The 25,919-nt window shown below is 30.0% G+C and overlaps 1 protein-coding gene across 2 annotated transcripts in view; it reads left to right on the forward strand.

Annotated features, from left to right (window-relative positions):
- The first annotated feature begins 2,383 nt into the window (after positions 1–2,383).
- The window catches only part of LOC123706853 (small conductance calcium-activated potassium channel protein), a 47,094-nt gene continuing 23,558 nt past the window's right edge, over positions 2,384–25,919 (forward strand). The window contains exons 1-2 of one of the 2 annotated variants that reach the window (XM_045656384.1): positions 2,452–2,476; positions 11,407–11,553. In XM_045656384.1, coding sequence (XP_045512340.1) covers positions 11,515–11,553 — 39 coding nt within the window. In that variant the 5' untranslated portion in view covers positions 2,452–2,476; positions 11,407–11,514. Of the gene's footprint in view, positions 2,477–11,406; positions 11,554–25,919 lie in introns of both variants that reach the window. The other variant, XM_045656385.1, reaches the window with a different exon arrangement.

The raw sequence follows: 25,919 nt of genomic DNA on the forward strand, positions 1-25,919 counted from the left end.
TGTGTTCTGGTGTTATACGTATATGAATGCGCTAAAAAGTTGATTATTGTATAATGTAAAAAAATAGTAATAATAGGTAACCCTAGATTAAAATACTGAAATATAAATAATTTTTTATCGATATTTTATAAAGAAAAAAAATATATATATATATATATATATATATATATAAAACATAGGGGACGGTAGTTAATTTGTTTCCTACATTTTAATTGTTGAATGAACGTTTTTTTCACATACTGACAGTGTGTTTAAAAAAAAGCCCAAAATCTAACTAATTTACAAATGTAAAAGTATTCATAATATTTACATCCTACACAGTAAATTACTATAAGTAAATATTATCAGTTTTATTGTATAAGACGTGGGCTACCTAGCAGAGAGTGAGAGTGTGTTGTACAATATTGGCCTGATGGCTTCAGTATTCGATTATTATTCCTGAGGTCTGTGCCCCAGACCTTTCGTGTCGAGACATTTTCGTAAGTGTAAAAGAGATTTCAAATATTGTTACATAACATATACATCCTACTGATCATTGCTTTAAAAATGCTTTCTTTAGGTAAAATATTTTTTTTTTCCATTTTAGTTTTATTTATCATAATATTTTTTTCATCTTTCACCTCACAAACAAACACAATAATAAATCATATTTATTTATTGCATAATATTATTTCGTTTATTTTAAAGCTTCAAAATTTATATATTTAATAAATGTCACTTCAGTCATAAATGTAATTTTCGCAAATCACATCAAAGCAATGATAAACCAGATACATAATATTACGTTGAATATGGACATTTTGATGGAGGAAGTAATAAAATATATTAACTAGCACGAGCGAGAATATTTTATTTAATAAATATAATACACTATGTGAACTTTTACGTTATATATGAATTTGCTGAGATTATTATAACGGATATTATTATAATAGCTCCAGCGCGATCCTTCTTCAACCAATATGAACTTTACGTGCGTCCTCTATCTTGCGTTTTCCTTCAGAAACAAGCCATAATCTTAGCATTAGAGCCTGACGTCTTAGGGAGAGTGTGCTGGGGCTTTTAGTAAAGATAACTGTAATTAGTTTAATAAATCTAGTAGAATTGGAAGTTTACTCTTAATGTATGAGGCCGATGTAGATAAAAATATATAAGTTTAAAGAATGTCAATCCTTAGTTTTGGTGGTTTTTATTAAATGGAATATGTGTGTTATAATAATTTATGGCAATAATGGTATGAAAGTGCTAAAATTGCGCGACTTGTATTCTGGCAAACGTCGTTGTCACTGTACTAACTGTACAATACTTTAACGGCATATTCACATATACATTCTCTCTATATACATAGTTATACAAATTTACGTAATCACACTTTAAGTTTGATAATAAGTTTTTTTTATTTTTACAAGTTAAACCACAATTTTATAACGTCGGCACTTGGCATTATCAAAAAGTGAATTGCTACAAGAACCCGAACGCTTTACAAAGCAATCCGATAATGGCTCTGCTGAATGCTATCAAGTGGACTTTAAAGTGGGACAATCCAGACAAAGAGTGATTTGAAGCGGCAAATAGCATTATGATGTGGCTAAAAAGGGTTGATTGAAAAATTAATGGGTAAAGATGACGTAATTCACGTCGAATTTCATTTTCAAAATATTTGAATTTCGAATTTTTGTATACGCTCTGTAATCTCAGCACAAACACACTACTGATTTGTGAAGTCTTTGTATGATCCCTATTTGAAATAATAAAAAAAACACCTTTGATATATACAAGACAAATTTTTCGTACATTTATTTTTTACACATTATACATTAGGAATAACATTTCATTTCTTATTATCCAACTGACATGCAAAGATGAAATCATATTTTTTTATATGTTAGTAAGAGAATTCATGATTTTGTACTACAATAAAAATATCATGTCTCACTGATATTATCTTTAACTTAAAACGACAATACATACATGTAAAATATATTATATTAAATAGCGTAGTTATTTTAAAGTTTCATATTTTGTTATCTCAAATAGTAATAAAAAGCCCTTGAACCCTAAAAATCGGAATGTAAAAGGAAACAATGTTCACTGTACGAATTTCTGTACATTATACGATGTCGTGGACATGCGTATTGCCCGCTTATGGGGACGAAGCACGAATCTTCTTCATCGGAATCTGTTAAGGAAATGTGTAGTGTATTTCTAGGGCCATAAGACTTAATTTTCGTTTGCGGAACGGGCGAGCAAGCGCTCTATGTTGGGCGGAGGCATCGAATTGAGGGTTATTCAGTTGAAACCGCGCCGCGCCAGGGGCTACTATCGTGCACCCCAAATTGTAAATAGTCATTGAGCAAAAATTCGAAATGTCACTAAATAATCCATCCAATTCGATCATTTTAAATTCCGAAGCCTAATGCAAATGGACCGGAAACTGCTATGTTGACACCGCGGGCTGTCATAACCAGAGATAATAGTAACGTGACGATTTTTTTAATAATTAGTTACAGATTAGTGCATCCTTTAGTGGTTAGATTAGTGTATTAGAATTTAGTGGTCCGTTTTAAGTACTTCTATGGATACCTAATGCCGAGCTGCATCTGCAATGGCTGTAATATAAATCTACGTCGCTGGGTATATATTTTAGATAAAATCCTTCTTCACGCTTTGATACATAAATATTTTTTATTTATGATCTTTTATCACTTAATATGAACACAAATACAGGTTGTATTTTGAAATCGCTTTTGAATCATTGGTAAGCTTACACTATTTTATTTGTTCCATTCGTTCATTATTACTTTATTTGTAATTTGTACTACAGATGAGCCAATTTTTATTACATAGCTTGTATGAGAAAATAATCTCATATGTCTAAATCTTTAGGATATCGTAAAAGTTAATATTTATAAGTTGCATTTTTATTATTAATGTTGTTCAAAAAAAAAAGATTACAAATCGTTACGCGTGTTATTACTAAATTTCATAGAGCATATGGTTTTCGATACTTTAAACATTTTAAATAAATGTTTTTCTGGTAAACCGAATTTCAGTATAAATACAACTATATGCTTTTGTAAAAAAATAGCACTTACACCTTTAAAAAGATAGTTTAATGGTTTGGTAACCATGTTCCGACTTCAAACAATTGTTAATATAATTAATTAAATTAATGTAATTTAAGAGTAGTTAAGAAATCTGTTTTCTAAAAGATCAATATTGAAAAGGTATCGTTAACGTAGTTCAAGATAATTAGTGTCCCACGCATTCTAAATTTATTCAATTGGTCGATAATATCTTTACTTCATAATGAGTATGACTACCGCTCGGTTTCTAAGTGTAAAAATTGAGTCGCAATTCTACGATTACTATATTAATACTAATAATCTTCCGTGAATGCACATATACATACAAGTCTAGATATTGTGGCAATTTCACGCGAAATTTTTGATAAAGCAGTTAAAAGAATCGCTCATAATTCAGGGCTTGTGTAAGGTATAAATAGATTGCAATTTACAAATTGAGAATATTACCTTGCGTAACAAATGACAAAACAAAGATTGCCAAGAGAACGAAAGCATTTGCTCATCTTCCGTCAAATCGACACAAAGGTCTCAATCCCGAGAGTACAGTTTTCCTCTTGTCACAAACTTTTTTACCCTTTTCTTTCGACGACTCGCCTAACACTATATTTTATGATTTTCTTTATTCACGCAATACCGATAGGAACATTTTTCCCATTCCCAATTCACTTAATGCGATGAACTTAATACATTCTCAAGAAAACAGGTTAATTAGCTAGTATTTAACTATAAAAAGCTGAGCGTGATGAAGCTTTTAACACGTAAAGTTTGTACATAATAGTTATACCTATACACATATAGCAGTCAGATGCATTGTTTTATAGTCGACTTTTAACTGACCTATGGAACCAGCTAATCAGACACCTTTTTTTGAACAACTCAAAGACCTAGTATACTGGTTTTGTTTTAGCGGCTATAGAAGCACACAGATAGATATTGTTTCAACTTAAGTAGTATAACTGGTAATTAGTCCTTTTAATGATCATGCTAAAACTCAGTCAGTAAACTTGCCTTATTTATAAATATACATAATACATACCTTTTCTGTCCACTCCATGATGCGGCACCAATTTATTTACTAATGATGATATGTTGTTCACGCAAATCAACAAAATCAAGTGAGTGCTAAGAAGGGCCATTGAAAAACATGCACCATTACTACTGATGCTAAACTATAAAACGAAATAAATATAGATGGCCAACCCTATCATTACGTGTAAATTTCTTATAAATATTACAAAATCGATTGTTTATTTAATCATTACTTCTTTTGACCTACATTTGTGACCAATCGAAGCTAAATGGGAGAATTATTGATGGTACTTTGTCGTGACGTAGTAATGATACCAAACATGTAACTAATTTTAATTTTTTAGCCGTTTATTTAATATGTGAATATGTAAATTGTATTTAAATTAGGCCCGTGTAATAACGTCATATTATTTAAAGGTTATTCTTGTTAGCAAAACTAAAAAAACAAACTAATAAAGTACTACTTATTTAATTTACAAAATGATATTTGTTTAAGTAAATTTATTAATATTATATATTACAATATAAATTATAATATTAATGAATTTCAATTGTTTTTATTTTAATCGAAGTGACTGAGCAAGGCGTTATGTTTAATACGATCTTTTTGTCGATATGGTTTTCACGTCTAGATTTGTTTATGGTTTGATTGCATGCCGTTCGATTTAGGGTGCGTTTGACCCAAAAGTACTTTGTCAAGGAGGTCAGCATATAGTCTTCAGTTGGTCACGGACATTAGGATGGATTATTTAACAGTATTTAAAACACGATTGAATAAGAAATAAAATAAATATATACAATAGCTCAGATACCTTTCTATTTTGTTTGATATAAAATACCAATTTATTATTCAAAATACCAGTATATCTCAAGTATAAGTTTGCCAAAGTATTAAACAAGTATTTGTTTGAATAAACTTATGATTTGCTGTGAGATACGACGCATTGAGACAAAACCTTCAACAAACTCTTAGTTACAAATTGTATGTATGTAGAAAAACAAAAGAAAATCGTTGAGCCAGTACTTAAGACGTTATTAAGTTTTATGTTAGTGGAGATATAGCATAAAATACATTAGGCAATATAAAAGCGTAAGTAATAAACTGGTAATATCTACCCACAAACAATACAATCTCGTAAAATACTCTTAATATAAAATGTGGCTTAGTCTCCGTCATAAAAACTTCTGAGATGTGCCAAACGTGTAACGCTTTGATTAATTGGAACTGAAGCTTACTTTTTACCTCCAGGATTTTTTTTATTGGCTTGTAAGTGCGTAGGAAGGACATGGTAAATGCCTGATTTTTTAAATTTGGAATATCTATTACTTTGGGTGAAAAGAAGATTTCAGTGGGTAGTTTGACAATTGAAAATGATAATTTTCGCAACGCAATTCTTCTGTAAGACTTTAATCAGAAAAAATATTCTACTATTATAAAATTTTAACTATTAAATGTTTGAATAAATCTCTTTCTGACAAAATGTGTTTACAATGTGATGAAAAACGTACTTTTTATAGTGTCATTTTACTGATATTATTTAATGAAATATGTAAGTATACGTAGTATGCGGAAACACACTGCAGAGTTCTATTGGTAGACTTCGTGGCGCCACAGCGGGGTCGATGTTCTGAGTTTTTAGATGTATTTTCTTAGATAAATTTAAAGGTATTGTAATATGCCAGTATAAGGAATTAAAAACAGTTTAAACTAATAGATCGAACTTCTCGGTAACACGATTTACGGCTCACTATTCGACTAGATAACTTTATTATATACTAACTATTTCTGTAGAAATATTCAATACTTTCAAATATTGGAAACATTTCCGAATAAAGTAAAAAGTCAAGTATTGTTTATAAATCTTTAAAAAAAAATCTTCTTTATAAATCAAGTTGATTTATAAAGAAGATTTTTTTTTAACATTATACCTAGTGAATACTGATATATGTCTATTGCTTAATATAGATTCTTAAAATATACTAGCTTACAAGTAATGAATCATATTGAAATAAAAAACAATATTATTTTATCTATCGTATATGTTATCATATCTACGAACGTAAACTCCCATTTTGTTTGGTTTTTATTGATGTTCATTACTTTTATTTAGCACTATATTTGGCAATAAAGGCATAGTAAAGACTTGACTTTATATCTCTTTTAATAGTTCAGACTAAAATTTCAGTATCGGTAATATTGAGATAGATTATTTATTATTTTATTATATAAATATCAATTACTTATTTATTGGTGGAAAAAGGAAAAGAGGAATTTTAATTATATAATGACGACATATTTCCCATATGAAATTAATAATGAAAAAATTGCATCAATCGTGTTAGCGGTTATTGGTTAACCCATATAATTGATTTGGAAAATCACTCAATAGTTAAAATATTCAGAAACAAATATTGAAGGTACGTTCCAAATAAGCATTAAAAATATCTTTTTGTCACACACAAATATAAAGTATTGTCTTTTGTTAACATAGCTTTTACAGATTTAAAGAAACCACTTTTTTACCGGATTGAAGCTATGTATTATTATAAACTTATAATTATTTTACATAATTTTAAATTTCACCGTAACCACGCACGCTGTAAAGCACGCGAAACGCCGGAATAATAATACATAGCTTCAATCCAGTAAAAAGTATTTTCTTTTAATATAAAGTATCCACAGTATTCTTAACCTACATAATAATAATAATTACTATATAACTCAAACAAATTAAATATGTTAAAGTTAAAATTATATTAATAGCAAAGCTCCTGATCAATAGTTAATTCGGTTTTAGTTACAAGGCGAAGAGTTTTCTTTAGCTTTTTAGCAGTATTTGAATAGTTAGAATGCGTAATTGTAATGTACATATTTGATATTCATAGTGAGTTACATGAGTATCTTAGTACCGTCATACGAAAGCAACCGTAGTTACGCGATAAGTAATTCATACAAATATAAAACTCGATGTAATAGAGATTCGCGTTTGAATAGTACATTAACCACCAGTAGGCTACTAAGCTATGCGTATATGCATTTATATAAGCAACGTGCATCGTGGCAACATTTTTGTTCTTTGATAATAATAGTTATATTTTTATTATATAAACCATTTAATTTACATCTAATACACTATGTAAACACACACACACACACACTTCCAAGCCTTAACTATGTAGATGTATAGTTAAGGCTTGGGAGGAGTCGTATGACGCTTTAGGTGTTTTCTGCGACTTATCCAAAGCATTTGATGGACACGAGACCTTAATCGGGAAACTCCGCCATTATGGCATCAAGAATATCGAACTGAAACTTCTGACTGCCTATTTACACGGTAGAACTCAGAAGGTTGTGAATGGTAAGAGGTCCTCTGGGTCGGCAATAGATATGGAGGTACCACCGGGCTCAATTCTTGGCCCTTTCCTCTTTCTTATAAAATGATCTACTTTTCATGGTAGAGAAAAAAACATCAGTTTTGTTTGCTGATGATACGTCCTTGATTTTTAAAATCAAACAACAAATAACAAATTTTGACGATGTGAACAAGGCTATCTCTTTGATTGTCCATTGGTTAAGCATGAATAACCTTCTACTTAATGCATTAAATTTTGTGCAAAAAATGCAAGGGTTATAGATACTAGACCTAGAAATGATGAGGAATTCCTCAATCTGGATGTTATAACTGTATTTCTGGAAATCACCATGGATTCAAAACTTTTGTGGTCCCCTCGTATTGATGGATTGGCGAAGAGACTTAGTTCTGCAGCTTACGCGGTTAAAAAAATTCGCTCACCAACTGATGTCGATACAGCTAGACCTTTTTATTTTAATTACTTTCACACCTTAATGACTTATGGCTTAATTTTATGGGGTCATTCTGCTGATGTTGAAACTATTTTCATCCTGCAGAAGAGGGCTATTCGTGCAATGTGTAATTGAAAATGTAGGGAATCTCTGAGAAATAAACTCAAGGAAATTAATATACTTACCTTTACCTCGCAATATATTTATAAAAATATTATGTATGTATACAAAAAAAAGTATTAAGTTTACTAGAATAGAACATACGCACAATGTTAATAATCGGAACAAACACAGGCTACAATTTCCCCGTACGTTAGACTAACTAAAGTTAGTAATTCTTTTTTGTGGAAACGGATACTCGTATTTGATAAAATCCCGGAGGCTATTTAAATTAATTTAAGAAAATTTGTTTAAAAAGGCTTACTATAAAGTTAACGATTATCTACTTGTTAAAAGGGGACTAGTCCTAGTGCTAGACGGGCTACTTTTAATTAATTTGCGATATTTGTTTTGAAATAAGTGTTGTTGATTTGCTATTTTAAAAGCGTACCGAGACTTTTTAACGCCAGCTTTTTCTCTCGGCCTGCAACCTCTGTCTTCTTTGCCGATGAGTACTAATGTCTACCTATTCAAGTTTTATGACGTGAAATATATACCTGTATCTTATGTTCCATAATAAACATTTTTTATTACCTTCCTAAAATATCTTGAGTTGATTTCATAATATGTCGCAAATTGTTAATATAATATACATAAATGTATATATGCAGTTAATCCAAATATTCTATAACAATCAAAAAATTAGGAACGTGATTTGATTATTAAACATTCAATGGCCATTTCTAATATCAATGACACCTATTATACTAATAAACCTATTCGGAACCGTTATTACAATCGGCACTAGTGCTCTGTGAATTTCAATTAGTTAATATTGCTATATATTATAGGGTATAATTAGATCTGACGTATAATGGTACTATTTTCCGGAAACTTGAAAGTAACAAAATTAAATATTGGCATAAGGCATTTTATAAGTAAGTTTTAGCCAATGTTTACCATATCTTAAACAGAAATAATTAAGATACTTAATAACATTAGACAGTGTCTTACATTTCCAATTCCATTGCCAATTGCCAAGACTATGTAGGAGATTAAAAGTGTAATTGAACGAAACAGCCGCACAAGCCGATCAAGTCGCAGATACTAGCTGTAAATAATATAAAGGAAATTTCTAGTATATTAAGAGTGTATATCACAGAAGGCAAAAAGGTTACTTGTTAGGTTAACAGCAATATTTAATTAATATTGAAAAACACGCTACAGCGCTATTATTTCATTTCTTAAAATACCTACTCTGTGTATATTAATTGCGTTTGTCCCCACGTCTAGACAGGCAATGCAACTGTATTGCGGTTGCAATATTGTGAACTCAAGCTCATAAAACAAAATTGTTGGAAATTAGTCGGATGGTCTAAATTGTCGGCCATTAGTGCCTTTTACGTGGAATGCGTAAAATAAATGTTATTGGCAAGTTTGTGTGATATTTGTTTTCGAATAAGTTGTTTACATTGTAGATATGTTTTAATTAGTACCTTTCAAGGGTACTACTAAGTTTCTGATCTTGCTCCTGCAAGAGAAATTCTGTTTTCAATATTATTAACATTTTATAAACACATTTATAAGTTTTTAGAGAAAATCGCTGAAACGGCATTAAGTATAAATGACAATTATGCTTTAAATTTGTTATGAATGAGTATATTTAAATAACAAGTAAAAAACATTATTATTTAAGTGCATATATGATATCAACAATTCCTAACATTCGTTTTCGTAAAAAAATTCACAGAGTTGATTGTGTGGCGTATCACACGACTATTACTATCAAACGTATCACAAACACTATCTTCACTACAATATTCGCAGTTTGCCGATAATTGCATACCATCAATTCGGCATGCATTTAATTAGTGCATGTCTCAAATACAATATTTGATAAAGCACAAACCTACTAGGAGAGGAGTTATATTATTTACTTGGCTATACGTTTCGATCCCCATTTAATTTTCCTGAATTTAACACGTTTTAAACTGTGATAAAAGTGATTTATGTTACAGAAAATTGATAAATAATACATTGATTAATACTTATTTATAATAATATTATACATATTGTTAAAATAACGATAAACTTTCTCAATAAACCATTAAAAAAACCCGTATAAGATTAAGAAGTTAATAAGTCTTAAAAAGAAAAGTAATTTTAAGTTCCTGTGCTGACTTGGTTTAGGCCCAAAAGCAATGGTGAGCCGATCCTGAGCTTAAAAAATAGAACAATTGGTGATAAAAAATTAGAAAAAGGCATACAAATAAAAAAGGTCTTTGGTAATTTTAACTAAATATGATTATAGTGATGTGCATATAATAGGCAATAGGCAGGTGTTTCTGAAATTATACGATGTAAGAAAGATACCTCTACCTACGATATAATAAATAGCCGCTTCTATAAGTGCTTTGTTGAGTACATTTTTTATGTTTGAATGACGGAATACGAGTGAAATATGAAATAATTTCATTGTCCATATGTGACCATTATCCGTCTGAGTTGATAAAAGATTTGGAGATAATAGTAAAATACATTTCTCTATTGTTACTTCCTAATGTTCAGACCAAGCGTGTTTAAGTATAAAAAACTAGATTCATATTTTTTAAATCGGTAAATTATACTAAACGTAAATTAAAGTTAAACGTTCATTTCAGCATTTCAAATAATTTGTACAATAAATTTAAAAATTAACTGCCCTGGAACTTGGAAGACGGTTACTGCGAATATAAATGACTTTTTAAGAAAACTTATTAGGGCTATTTGAAATGGTTCCAGTAATTAATGACAAGTGTAATTAAATACAAGTAAATAACATAAATTTTAATTACGTTATACGTAGAAAGATTATCATATGAAGAGAAGGGTGGCGCATACCTGACGATTCAGGTATGCGCTAAGCAGCAGCACAGTAAGCGAAGAATGTGGCGAAACATCAGATTTCATGACATGTTCGTGCGATGCTAACTCATTAGTGTTAGGTCAATTTTAAACATAAGATAATACCAATGACAATATAAGCATCATCGTGACGCTAATGTACCTTGATTGGTGTGTCAATAAATAAATATTTGTTATTCTAAGACCCTACAGCCTTGACTATTTAACAGTATTTTCATTAAATAATCCACCGAACAATCAAATATCAACACCAAGGTTTAACTGCAAACATATACATGTGTTATATTTGAGGTAATTTGGACTGGCTTTGTTTCAAAGCTTCCTTGATTGATGTTCGCAATACTCAAACTGTCGATACCGGATCAAAGCGCTTACAGCCAGTTTTTACTAATAGCGAAGTTGAAACCTCTAAAAATAGGCCACGTTACATAAATGTTTTTAAGTTTAGTGGATTTTTGTGTAAAACATTCGGATTTTTTGCAGAGTAGTAGTGATAAGTGTTTTGTGAAGTGAATAAGGGATTTAAAGATTTTGTGAGACTAGAATTAGTCGTTAAAGTAATTTCACGTGTGGAATGAAACAGCATCGTCCATGATAGTGTGCCTCGTCGCGGAGTTGACTGCATTTCAGGTATGCAAAGCTTTAAGCTGTAACGATTTATGTCAGTTTTTTTAATACATATCGTCAACGTAACATCAAAACTGGTAAATTTTCGAATACCACTTATACAATACATCCTTCAAAATGTATTGATACGTAAAAAAATATTATATTAAAAAAATATATTTAATTTAAAAAAAACGAACGAAGTTTTTTTAGATAATTCAGTGCCTATTAATATTTTTAAAGAAGTGCTTATAAATTGTATTATATTGTATAATTGTATAATTTATAAATTGTTTTTAACACATTGTGGAGCGTATAAATAAAAATAAAACATCTAATTGTAAGTCTAAACCAATCTTGAATAGAGCAAAAATAAAAACAAACATCACCTAGTAAATTTGAAACCATTATCGAATCTACTTGAACACACATATTACAATTGGTCCAGCCGTTTATGAAGAATTTAATAACAAACACACGCGCTGAATATTTATATACTTTACATAAACAGTATAACACAAACAACCATCTTAAATTCTAACCTCATTAACCTAATGTCATTATTAGACGAGGCCAATGTTAAAATATCATAACACGACCTTAACAAATGGAAATGATTAAGGTAATATTTCGCACGTCATCTAAATAATGGTTCACCTTACGCCTTACGGAAGCCTTACTAAGCGCTTTTACGGTACGATTCAAAGCTTTTTATCGCGACCATCGGAATTTCCTAAGTCCCTCATGGTAATAACTGTCGTAACCTTGGCAATATTCAATGACGAGTAAAATGAATGAAATAAGAGGACCCTTTTGAATGATAATATATTCAATGTTGGTTTACTATGTCATAGATAAGTCTCTATGTATGTATTTGTTGTACGAAAAAGTATTAATATAGTCTCCAAACATTATGTTTTTCTTTAGAATAATAAATTAAGTGAGAGAACCTTGTATGTGTTTTTATGTGAGAGAAGGCAAACGAGCGGGTGAGTCACGATCAATGGGCAAAGTTAGGTGTTTACTTCCGTCAAATAAGAAGAAGAGTCTAAGTCGTAACGGTTTGGTAATACCTGGAATGGCAATTTTATAAAGTGCAGGTAAGCGGCAGGTTTCTTGGAAAGCACGCTGTACAATTATGTATATAATATGAACGAAAACCACTAATCAGGTTATATAAAATTCATAAATTTTACCCAAAACGTTCACAGTTTAAAGATGATTAAAAGAAAACTACATATTGGGTTTTCGTTATGTATTTTCTAGATAAATTAAAACAATTTGAAACATTTGAAACACTGAAAAGGAAAACAGATAAAAGTTAATCACCCAGAATGGATACAATAAACTAGGTATCTGAAATATTTCTCATACCACGATGTACTTCGAATACTAAGAAATAAATATATTTCATAAAGGAAGCAATAGGGTGTTGTTTTGATCCGCAGAAATCAGGAAACTGTAAAATGATCGGTTTAAGGCAATACGTATAATAAAAATAAAAATAAAGCTTTAAGTTAGATTTTATTATAATTATTAATTTCTTAGATTTTAGTTAAAATCAATGATGAATGAACTCCTCAATATTTTGAAGTTATTTAGTTTGCAATCTATAATATACATATCCATATGTATATTAGTAGTATTTCTATATATGTGTTAATATTTAGTGGCAACATGCTATTTTAATGTAAGTATTTTATGTTATATACACTGTATTTTACTAATGCTATTTTTATTATCAATTATCGTTATAAAATACTAATTCTACTATATTTCATATGTAGAACACTAAACTTACCCTCTTCAAAGTAATATTTAAAAAAGTAATTATTCAAACTAATGTCAAAATTTCGTTACGGTCGTTTCTCATTGCGTGTCAACCCAAAACAAATGGCTTGTCCTCATGCTTTACTAATTTAGTAACTTGTGGTTTTTCAACTTTTTCCAGTTAATAATTCCTACGTTTGGTAAATCTGAATATACATTCTTATGAATCTATTTTCGATATAAACAAGTAATGGTTTTTAACCAACAAAAGAGTTTAATTCTAAAAGGTCAACAATGCACTCCCGAGCTTGGCAATTTATGTCTATGGGCGACGATATAAGTTAACATCAAGTGAGCCTATAATAAATACAGTCAATTATTTAATGCTATCAAGAAAGTAAAGTTTTCCAGAAGAGAAATTTTACCTAAAAAACAGAAATTAAAAACTTTGGTTAGCAATTTTTTTTTAATATTAGTAACAATATATATTATGGAACAGTACTGAGGTATACTCTGGTGGTGTTATTTTTGTACTTGGATATTGAGAAAATTCAACTGAAACAGTGGTTCAGCTGGTATATTTATGAAATTTTACGATTTTGCAATATATGCCTAAATTATTACTTGAACAGTAAATACCAAGAGGAAAACCGTACAAAATTTAAAATATTCGAAACATTTTAGGTGTAGGTAAATTTTCTCAGTCGCGGTTCATCTATCGTCCTCTGGGACATCAAGAAAGATTTCCGGCGCACTTCAACGTCAAGATAGCTTTAAATGTTCACAGAGCATCTATCTTTATTATATTCCTGTTTTATCCTTGAATTTTATATATAAGAAATAGCTAGTTTAAGCAAATTTACCTCACCAAACGCCTCACTCGGTGGAAACGTATCGAATTTACAATATTTCAAATTTAGAACTTTGATTTTAAAACGCATTAAGTTTAAAGCTGTCTCAACCATAATTTAGTAGCAGACGAAGTGACGAGACATAATTTAAAATTCCGATAGAATTTTTGCTAATTACATGCGTTTAAAAACAATAGGCAATTTTTTTTACAATTCATACTTTCTTTTTCTTTATAAATACTACAGTTCTGTATAATAATAACTTTTGCAAAACACAATAGAAAATAAAGATTTTTTCAAAATAACTTGATCAAATAAATGCAAAGAAGACCTTTCCTAAGTAAGAATTATGCTTCATTTAAATATAAATGACCGTTTTAAGTAACTATAAAACTTTTAGTACACATTACCATTTATAGAACGTAAGCTGTGCGAAATTTTTAAAATCCTCGAGTTCTTCAGTAGCCTTCGCTTAATTAAACCGGTAGTGAGGTCATCAAAAGTTCGCTACTCCCTTGTGTTTAAATATGGAACGAGCATTCACTAAATAAATAAAGCTATCATGTGACAAAATTCCGGGCCTTGTAAATTATGGCTTTTGTATATTGAATTATTGCTGAATCTTGATTAAATATAACTTAAATATAACTTAAAATATAACTATTTTTTATGTGTAACAAATGATATGGTTTTTTAAAGTTATCAGAAGCCACAAGACAAAAGACGAATCATGAATGCTATCTAAAATCGACGATTTAGCCCTATATAACTAAATTTTCTATAGAAACTTGTTTTGAAATGTTGATGAATCAGTATTATGGATGAAAATGAATAATGTATACTTAATAAACTTAACTGACGTACTCAATTAACCCTAAAACTATGACGAACAAATTGGGGTTCAAGTTTTGAGTAATCAATCATCTTTACTCTCAAAAAATATGTCATCAATCTCATAATGATAAATTATTAGGCAATTTGTTCGCGAATTTCAGACGAAGACATTCTGCGGTGATAGATTTAACATACATCACAAAAGATTAAAGATTTAGTTAAATTAAATGAATCTTTTTAATTATTATCATAATAACGCGACATATATAATGCGAATGAAATTTATAGAACGTGACTAACTGTGAAATAATTTATTTATTTATTTTAAGTTACTTAAAATGTATAATCCGATTTAACGACTTATATTAGGAAAAGTTAACAGATATTTTTACATTACCTTGCTTAAAGATATTAATAATGCCTGTACCACTTGTAAAATCCTTTTATTAAAAATAATTATTAACTTTACGGTTTTAGCTTTTATGTATTATGTAAAGATATTATTATTTTAACTAGTTACTGAAGATCAAATTACTAAAACAGTTTAAAGTATTGTTGTGCATGAACCTATTGCTCAACGATAAAAATTATTAAGTCGTCTTAAGAGATCCGAGCTAAGTACTATTTATAGACATTCTATTTTACACGAAGCCTACAAGACAGTTTTTCAACACGTCACTTAAGTGCAACACTCGACTTGTTTGCAGTTCCTCAGCGTGTTAGTTGCTTCATTAAAGCAAGCGCGCTCCAACGCATTTAGCCTTTTCAAGTACTTTGCTCTATTTGGAACTTAGTCTGCGTTTAATGTTAACAAGTTAAGTTGATGTGATATGATAATATATAGTTAAAGCGAAGGAACCTTGTATATAGCGACGTAAGATAAAGAAGTGACTGTATATAAATAAGTTAGTAATGAAGACTCGATCTCCAAAGTATACCGCCTGCTGTAGAATACAACAAACACATTTCTGTTTTATTTAGAAAATCAATCAATCATCACTAGGTATGCAAACTCTACCAATTTCCTGAAAAAAGTTAAGTGAAATGTTTGTTAAAATTATATGTCTAGTTATTAAGTTTAGCTAGTATAATAAAATAATAATAATTAAAGGTAGTATAATAAATTATGTAATATTAACGTTAGTAATTGTCATTTATTTTGGAGATCCGTTTATTTTACCTTCTACTACCCATTCTTGACTTTTGCTAATAGAATTTCAATTTAACAAACAAACAATAATAAATAAAAACTATTCACGCCATCCACGGGTACCTAACTTTAGGGAATTTTATTTATAAACTTTATTATCTGATCTTTAGGTGAATCTAACAAACAACCTAAAATAAAACTATAGCAGGATATAAAGAAAGGTATTAAAAAAATGCTTTTTTTCTTCTGAGAAAAGTCTAGTGATCCAAATCATATCCGAGGCAACTATAAATATATATAGAATTTATATGATCTTAGAATTATCAATAAGAACCAAATGGACCGTTTTACCCTGAACGAAATTTTGTTTGTCATTGACCAAAACATTTTGTAAGGGAAACCAGCTCACTTAAAAACCTATAAACTATTTCGATGAAGTTCGCTTTATGCCTTTTGAACTGTTAATGAGTTTGTGAATGAATGTAAACCCAGTAATAAACGCTTGATGAAGGACATTAAAATACCTAGTAGAAAACCGTTTTATTTGTTTTGGTATGATGTTAATGTTTTTAATGATTTATAAGTTAGTCAATCGATGAAATTATCAATATTATTTATTAATTTGGTTGCACAATGTGCACGAATGAATGACTTAAAATGTTAAGGAAATCTTACTTCATAAGATTAACATCTAATCGTCACTTGGAACTTGTATTTTAGCAAAATATGACTGATAAGATCCCATTTTGGTCCAAGTTTTTCGTTTTTATTCATATTATATATATGGCTTATACTATTTGTAAATTAATATTTCATATTTACGCAGTGTAAATGAAATTCTTAGCTATGGTACCTAGATTGGTTTTATTACATTTTATTTGTCTATAAAATTGAAATAACAATATTTCAACAAAACAGCGTAGTGGCCCTACTGTGTGGCTAAATAACTACCGAACACAAAGCCAACATCACAAACGGTAAAAATTAAAACTTCTTGAGACTTTTATTACCCTCACAGCGAAAGTTTCACACAATTTTAAAATGTATCTCGTTAAACTTAAACTCTGTTGAGAATTTTAGGTGCAACATAGAAGGGGATAATCTGGGACTTGTTTGGGTGAATTTCCGAGGATTTTACCATACAAAGTGTTTTAAAGCTCTCTGTTACTTAAACAGACTTAGAATGTTAGTTGCTAGTTATTAACTTTAACTTTTGAAAATCCATTTACTTAACCCTTTCAAAATATTGATTTGGCAAAAATGAAATTATAGGTGTTAAACCGGAGAAATCGTTTGTGATTATATTTATGTTTATAAATTTTAAGTTGTTGGTTTTGCATATGTCCCCTTCTTTATCACTTAAGAGATGGGATTTTAAAAAAATTAATTTTGTCATACATGAAAAACCAAAATTCAGAAATTTCTAGATTTCTGTCTAGAAGTCTTTTTAGCAGTTTTAATTAAAGTATTATAACAGATATTATTTATAAGAAAAAGCTCGTAACATTCACATATGTTTGGCTTCCTTGAAAAATCCTTACTAAAACCCTTGCTAAAAAGTACGTTTCACCAAGCAGACCACAAAGCAAACCGCATACAACTGAAATTTAAAATTTCACTGCAAATAAACCCGAGAGTTAACATTTTTAACTTTTATAGACTTACCTGTACTGCATAAAGGATAAAATTAAAAGTACGACCACGTTTTGACAATAACCATAATCGTTTATGTCATTTTACAGCAAACGCATTTTGTGGACTGTTTCATTATTATGATGATTAAAAGTGTACGTGTACAATTTCATTGATAATGCTGGTATTAAGTAACGACCTATATCCTCCTCGATAAACTACAGTAATATTTTGCTTGAAAGTATCCTGTATCTTGGTTTACGACATAGTTTTTGGCGATTTTACTGTGGTTTAGTCCTTGGGAGTAGTTAGTAAGGCGTATTTTATAAAAAGTTATGAGAGTAAAAATGCAAAAATATTAAAATTCTTTGCCAAAAATTACTGCAATATCCCTATTATAACCAGAACAAAACATTGTGTAAATACTTGTTGAGGAATGAGTTCTTTAGGCTAGAAATTGTTAAGGTTACAACGTTAGCAAAGGTCACGTTAAATGGTGAAACAGGTGCTAGTAAGCTTTGATATAAGTATTATATTTTCAACACATTCCCCGTGTATGTCGTATTCATAATAAAAAACAATGCAACGGTTAGCCTAATAGAACTGACTATACTATACTACTAAACTGACAATCCAAATAAAAATAATGATAAACTGACGGTACAATATCCCTGTTAATACATCTGAAATCGTCTTTATCTATTTATTTTTTAGGCTGAAGTAATAAAATTCAGTTCTATAGAGCACTAAAATTATTATTTTAAAAGTTGAGGGTACTTACAGATGTAATCCATTTTACACGGCGGTACGCTACGATTTGTAAATATGTGATGAAATCGCTTGATACGCGATATAATGTAACAGTGTTACAATATAATGTTTTAAAGTTATTGCTCGTGATTTGATGTCAGTTTGTTTAAACTGTGAATTGGTACCGTGAATGTGTGTGCGTATTATGTATAATGAGACCTTTAATTTTTGTTTGCAATTATATATGTATAGTTCATGTTTAAATTCTCATTATTAAATTACCGTTGTAAGATAATGCGCAGCTTCTTGGCGTACTTGAACGTCTTCTTTTCGGTCTTCTCACACCTGGACGTTTATAAATATAATATGCGAAAACACAATATTATTTGTGTTTTCGCATATTTGTAATAAATAGACTTAACCCACACACTGGGCCGACTCCAAATAATAATGCTACGTTATCCCTGAGTAACAAAATATTTCAATATTGAATGCGTAGGACAAGCAACTTCGGAGTTATACTTAAAAACAAAATAAGACCACCGCAGCTTATACTAAAGCATTCTCTCTGTCAAATTTTATTTAGGCTGTGTTAAAAAAAGGCAGTGCTTTAGTTAAAAGAGAGTTATATTGATTTAGTTTTTATGAATAATCAGCGAAGTTTTTTCTTTAACTTTGTGATAAATAAATTATTACAGCTGAAGTCTAAAAGTTCTAGCTTTTCAATTCCGTTATAGAATTCGGAGAAGTTTTGTAAATATATGAGAATTCATTATACATTCAGTGAACGGTAAATTACCCGCGATTCATATTTATTGAGAATGTAATAAAAAATTTATTTACATAATTGAATAGATTTTAATAGTAGAGCGGAATATAACATCATGTTTTTGAAATTTTATCATAAATAGAAAACGCAAAGAATTTAATTTTCAATAAAATATTACCCAAATAAGCAATTAATATATAATTTATTATTTGTGGTGGTTTGAGGTGAGACAATCCACGGAGATGTGTGCGATTTTCATATATATTTCACACATACACATATCTATATACATTTTTGATTCACTGTTAATTTGGGTTTCTTTTAATGCATATATTTAAATATTAAGGTTTTGTTATTTCATTGAACCTCAGAAGAGTCTGGTCACCGACGATATAGGAATCTCCAGACACTTGACGTCTGTAAAATAATGCAACAAACAATAGGGTTTTAATTATTTCTAAGCAGTACCTTCCTTTCGTCAACCAGATTCATAAAGCAATTTAATTGGTGTCTAGTTCCCATTGCCTAGATTGATTGAGTTTTCGTAAAGTATAATGTCTGTTTACGACTATTGAAAGAGTAGTCGAGGTAGTTATATAAATTCAGATTGCATTGAAGTCTTTCGATTTTTTTGTTACAGAGTAGCAATACCAGCTGTAGCATTAAGTTAATCCATATAATCACAATTGAAATTACGTAACATTGATTGAAAAGTTCCAAATAAAATAAAAAGAAAAGATTTAAATAAATTACATGACTCTTATCTATAAACAACAGATAGGGACATCGTAAATTACACCAAAATCTCACGTTGCCACGTGAAATCTCGATTAAAGTCTAAAAACAAATGAGTAAAGTATAGCATTGCGTGTCCCTAAAAAAGACTGTTGATCCGAACTTAAAATTTAGATTTAGATAGTGTTTAGTTGAGGATTATTATATGACCTTTGCGGTGGTAATATCTCCGAAGATATTAAGGGTCTTATTCTAGATTTTGAACAATTACTTCGTTCAAATTTGGATATTGGGGTCGTGCCAGTTTCTTCACAATGTTTTTATTTACAGAATGAACAAGAACTAAAGAAGCTTAGTAGAAATAAGAAATATTCTTAAACATTTTTGTTGATTGATATATATTTAAAATAAATGACCGTATCTATAAAAATATAACATAGATAAGTACAAGCAAGACTTACAAAAGCGTATTAGAAATTAAGAAAAATCATTTTATATTTGCAAAGTCAAACTAAGTATTTTTTGAGAAATATGTTTTTGAAATTAATGACAGTTTGTATAAAAATATAATATAAGAGATTTTAATACTAATACTTATCAATATAATTTTAAAAAGTGGGTTTATTTAACAAGTAAACTATCATGTGATTAAGTAAATTAAGATGAGATCTACGTAGTACGTTCTATTTATAAGTAACGAATTGAAAATAACGTGACCTTTAACAAAATCACCGAGGCTTTTCTTAAGTTTTCCCGTATTCGTTACCCCAATCTTGTTTTGACCCAAGGTCTAAAAGCACTTCACATAAGAATTACGACGCTGTTTTCGTTCTGTCGCGTTACGTCGTAACTCAACTTGGTAATCTTAAGATCTGTTTTTGAATAACAAATTAATTAATGAAAGAACTATAAAGTTATATCCTAATTAAGGATTCAAAATAATTCACAACGTATTATATTTTTAATCAAAACTCAAGTCTCCTATTCGTAAACCTGACCAAAATTGACATATACATTTAAGAGTGGACCGTATCTAGATTAATATTCTTATTCATAAACCGTTCTAAAATTCATTCAATTTTTGTAAAAAAATGTTTTAAAAACGTAATAATAGTTATATTTATTTTTAAACTATCTGAAAACAAGTATGTGACGATAAATATCATAAGGTGCAGATTGCAAAATCTTAGTGATTTATTATTATTCAACCTCATAGTTTTCATATTCCACGGAGCTAGCGTTTTTAAGAAAAATTACTGGTGCTTGTCAGGAGGTTAGTACGTAACGATGTCGTATGAATAAAATATAAGCGTTGACTTCGACGTCGTTTCTTATTTTTTATTTTATTTTTATGCGGAATATTCGCAATAAATTTGGTTTCACACTTTTAGCGAAAACGTAGTTATAACACTTATTGATAGGTACAGGTATAACATTGTACGCGAGGAAAACAAATTCAAAAACATCCCAAAATAGCCAAAATGTGTCAAGCACAAAAGTCTCGTCGTCTACAGACAGACCTACGTCTATAAATCTGTAGCCTATATAGGGATGTGGCGCTACTAGATCTAACTATCTATAACCATTTTATGTAAGACTTGTGTTTTCAGAATCATCCAAGAGTGCATTGGATTTGGGATACGGCTGTCATACTTTGCGCAAAGTCTTGGCTTTAGATCCTTAACCTATATAGACTTTTCATTCATAATAATATTAAGCGCATATAAAAAATCATTGGTCAATCAAGAGATTAGAGAACACGACCTCAGGGTTAATGACCTGCTAAAACTGCTCATTAGAGAATTAGGTATTAATTTTGTAGCAAGCCGCTTACAGCATTTCTTAACGATAAATTTAGCATATTTTCGAAGCTAAATTAATTATAATTGAGATATTAAGCACAAACCCCTTCTTACGTAAATAAATTCTCCCCGGATAAAACGTAAAAAAGTTGTCTAATTTCCGAGCGAGATATTTCATCACTTTTTCAGTTTAAGCCTTAATTGCGCACAAAAACTTTGATAATAACATTTATTTTGCTCACTTCTGTTTTCCTTCAATTTAAACTTAGATTTCTGGGAATGTGACTTGAATCCCGAACCACCTACGCTTAAAGTTATTTTGCGTATCTACAGTGTCTAGACGAATTTATTTAAATTTTATCTGGTAATGAAGTTTTAACCAGTAATTTCTGCGACATTTTATTGCTTATAAGTGATCGTAATATTACAGATCTGAATAAGAGCTTAACTTTAAAATATATATAATATAATATTTTAATTCAGCTACGTAGAAAAATAGTAAAATAAGATGTAGAAAAGTATACCCAAGTACTAAGTTTTAGTAAAATGTTGTATTTCACAGACAAATATAAATTTCAATCAAAATAGAAATATAAAAGTTTTGTGTAGCATAATACATTTCTTACGTAGACGAATGAATCTTTTTCAAACAATTTGGGAGTACTGAATTGTTTTTCCTTCATGCTTTCAAATTACATTCAATATTCAAGCAACGAAAACTCAAGTCCGAGCGGAAGAGCGTGTTTTTGTTCAATTATTTTCTTATTTTCAATTTCCCACTCAGTGAACACTGCAAATTGTCTAAATTATTCACATGAGAACCGGCCTTCTCGGAATCGTGGAAATATCGTTATTTTTGGGCTTAGAATTATTGATTTAATTCTTTTAGGGTATGATACATTTAGAATATATCCTTGAAATTGATTTTTAACAAGATATTTTTGCAAAGTCCTCCACAAAAATATACACCAAATGAAAATATACCTATATCTTTCTTAGATATTACACTTCATAATATTTAGTAGTAGTTTATCACGTTGATAGACAGAATATAGACGTAGCCCATGTACTTCATTTTATAATATGTAAAGAAGTTAAAGTTTTGGTAGTTTTCATTGAAAGCCCTAAGAACAATACAAGTATCTTCACTAGGCTAAATAATCTTTGATTTAAATCTGGAATCCACTATACAAGAATTTCAAACCTCAATAAACTACAGTGGTGGTAACACTGAATCGAATTTTATTCAAGCGTAGTACAAAGTAAGTTATTGTAGACATAAACCACAGAACAGCCAACGTATTTATGAAACTCGGTGACGTTTTACGTACAAGACTAAATAAAAGTTACTTTACGAGTGAAATATGTATCACACCTTATTTTCGATATTATTGTGTGCGAGTTCTACAATACTATTAAATATATTTAAACCCATTTGAATCAGAATTTAAATAGTAATCCAATTAGTTCAGCATTTTCATAGCATAAGCGGTCGTAGTTAATGAAGCACTCAATTTATGTCTTATATTATATAAATATATTGTTTATATATTTTATTTTTGTATATAAACCGCAACTATTGCCTCGAAAGCTGAAAGCTGAAAGCATAGCAAAGCATACCAAAAGGTGTATGATATATTTAACTATTAGTGAAAATATAAATAATAATATAATATTCTACAGAATATTGTCCCCCACCTTAATGAGGTTTTAAATAATGACTATTTCACTTTATAAATTTATTTATACCATGAGCTCGTACGTCTATTAGATTATGGGTGACATTCGAATTTAGAACCATACGTTGTAGCTTTCCTCGTAAAATCAACACCTGCTCGCCATAATAAATGTCAGGGATAACACAATTTTACCGGTGAAAGAAATAATATTAGAGGAAAAATGGGATGGCTACGAGTTTTACGTTCACCGTGAAGGACTCGTAATAAACTTTGTGAAGTAACCAATTAAGGCATAGCAACTGCTTACCTTTGTACAGGATGAAAACTTTTCGCTTTGATGAGATTCCTTAGGCGAATGCATTGTTGGTACATTTCTTAATGAACAAAAATAAATAAATGTAACTCAATTGGCATGTTTAATATTTCAAAGAAAATCCAGCGAATATTTTACGGAGTACAAAGCTATTCATTGAATTGCAACCCGACTACCGTTTTTAATAGAAAATGCATGCAAGCTAAATGAAATCGAGATAAAACATTTCGGGATTCAAGCAGAAAATTTAATTGTCTGTATTGTAATTATTATGAATAATCTGCATGGCAGTTTGCTGTGGGGAGCTTAATATAGCTTGTCATTGTAAAGCTTTCTTCTCTATTTTATTGCTTTTAAGTAGTTTATTTATCTATAGACAACTAAAAATCCAGGGTATTTTGGGAGTTCTATAATAATTCGTATTCGGTGTAGACACAAAGACATATAAACACAACTGGTACAGTCTTCCTACATCTAACATCTGTATGTTAGTTATTCCAATGTTTCCATGAATTTAAAGTCACATACACAATTTTGAATGAATTTTTTATTGCTCATTCTGTTTAAGGAATTAACTGTGATAACCTTCTTAACCTTGGAGGTGGACTATTGAAGTGAATGTAACTTGTTAAATACCATTAAATTAGCTTAAATAATTGAGTTCGTATAATTTGCTTATGTTATAAATATAGTTTTTCTCTGTGATTTTTTTAACTAAGCTACTCTCTTAATGTTGTTATCGTAGAACACTCGTCAATTTCAAGTTTGCGTGTCTTTTGTTCCAAACATTAGATAAGCTTTTGATGACTTTGTTGAATGCATGTCAGTTGCAAGCAATTCACACTCAAAGCAATTTAATTCTAACAGCTTGGATTCATATCTTTTAAAGTAGAGGAAGCCTTTTCAAGTGACTTAGGAAATATTGGTTTATATATGGCAATCTAAGATAGACCGAGGTCGTACCGTATGACATGTTTTGGTACGTCCTCAGAACATTCACTGATGCGCTGAGCCACCCCGTGACGTCGCTCGTTTAGGTGAACCTTTTCTTGATCGGTTTTTATCCGTCTCAAAACCCTGAAGGCGGTTAACGCTTCAATTTCACCAGCTGTGAAATAGTGCCATAGACATTTATACAGCTTTATACAATGTCCACCGCCTTGTGCATAAATAAATCAATCTTTATTGTATTTGTTTATTAGTTAACTTATTCTCTTTTTGAAATATACAGAACACAATAAATCACATTTTCCGCTTCTGTAGCGTAACAAAATATACCTACCCGTTATTCCTTGCAAACATGAGAAAAATGTCGATATACAGGAATAATATTTCAAGTCAGGTAAGCAATAAAACTTGTAGAATCCGCCGGATCCCGCGGGAGAAATTAGAAGATGAACCGCGTACACTACAGGCTTGGATGGCTCATTCTAGACCTAAATTATTGCCGACTTCAAACTTGAAATTGATTCGATCATTTAAGTTTTATTTTTTTTACAAATCATGCCATTTCACAAATGGTCTGACCTGCTTATCTAACTATGTCATCTTTAAGCTTCTTGCAGCTTATTAAATTCCTAATTTATTCTTACTTTAATTGTAATATGGTGAAGTCACGAAATTGCAATGATACTATAAAGAAATATGTCCAACGAGGAAAAAATCTAAGTCTTAAAATCTAAGTTTTGACCTTTTCAATCTTCTTACTAGGCCCGTGGTGTTGAGAAGTTAAATAGCCTCGACATTCACGGTGGTGGAGCCTTTTGTTCGAGGGGTTCATCAATCATTTTGATTCCTCGTCCTCTACATTAAGCCCCCGATAGATGTCGTCATTTCGAATATCCCAAAAACAAATAACTATATTAAACAATATCTTATACAAGGCATCAAGACAACTTACTTTGTACTTCATAGTAATCATATACTATTATTAAAAAAATAATATTGATTGTATATAAAACATAACTATCATAATACTCTCCCTAGTTCTTTAACAGAATTTAATGCATAGAATAATTTGACTTCAAAATATAGCACCCGTCAGCGGTTTGAGTTTTTCTTCTTAGAAGTAAAGGAAAGCAGCGGTTACCTAACCTAGGTTAGGT

Source organism: Pieris brassicae, chromosome 3, assembly GCF_905147105.1.
Source record: "Pieris brassicae chromosome 3, ilPieBrab1.1, whole genome shotgun sequence".
In the NCBI taxonomy this organism is placed as follows: Eukaryota; Metazoa; Arthropoda; class Insecta; order Lepidoptera; family Pieridae; genus Pieris; species Pieris brassicae.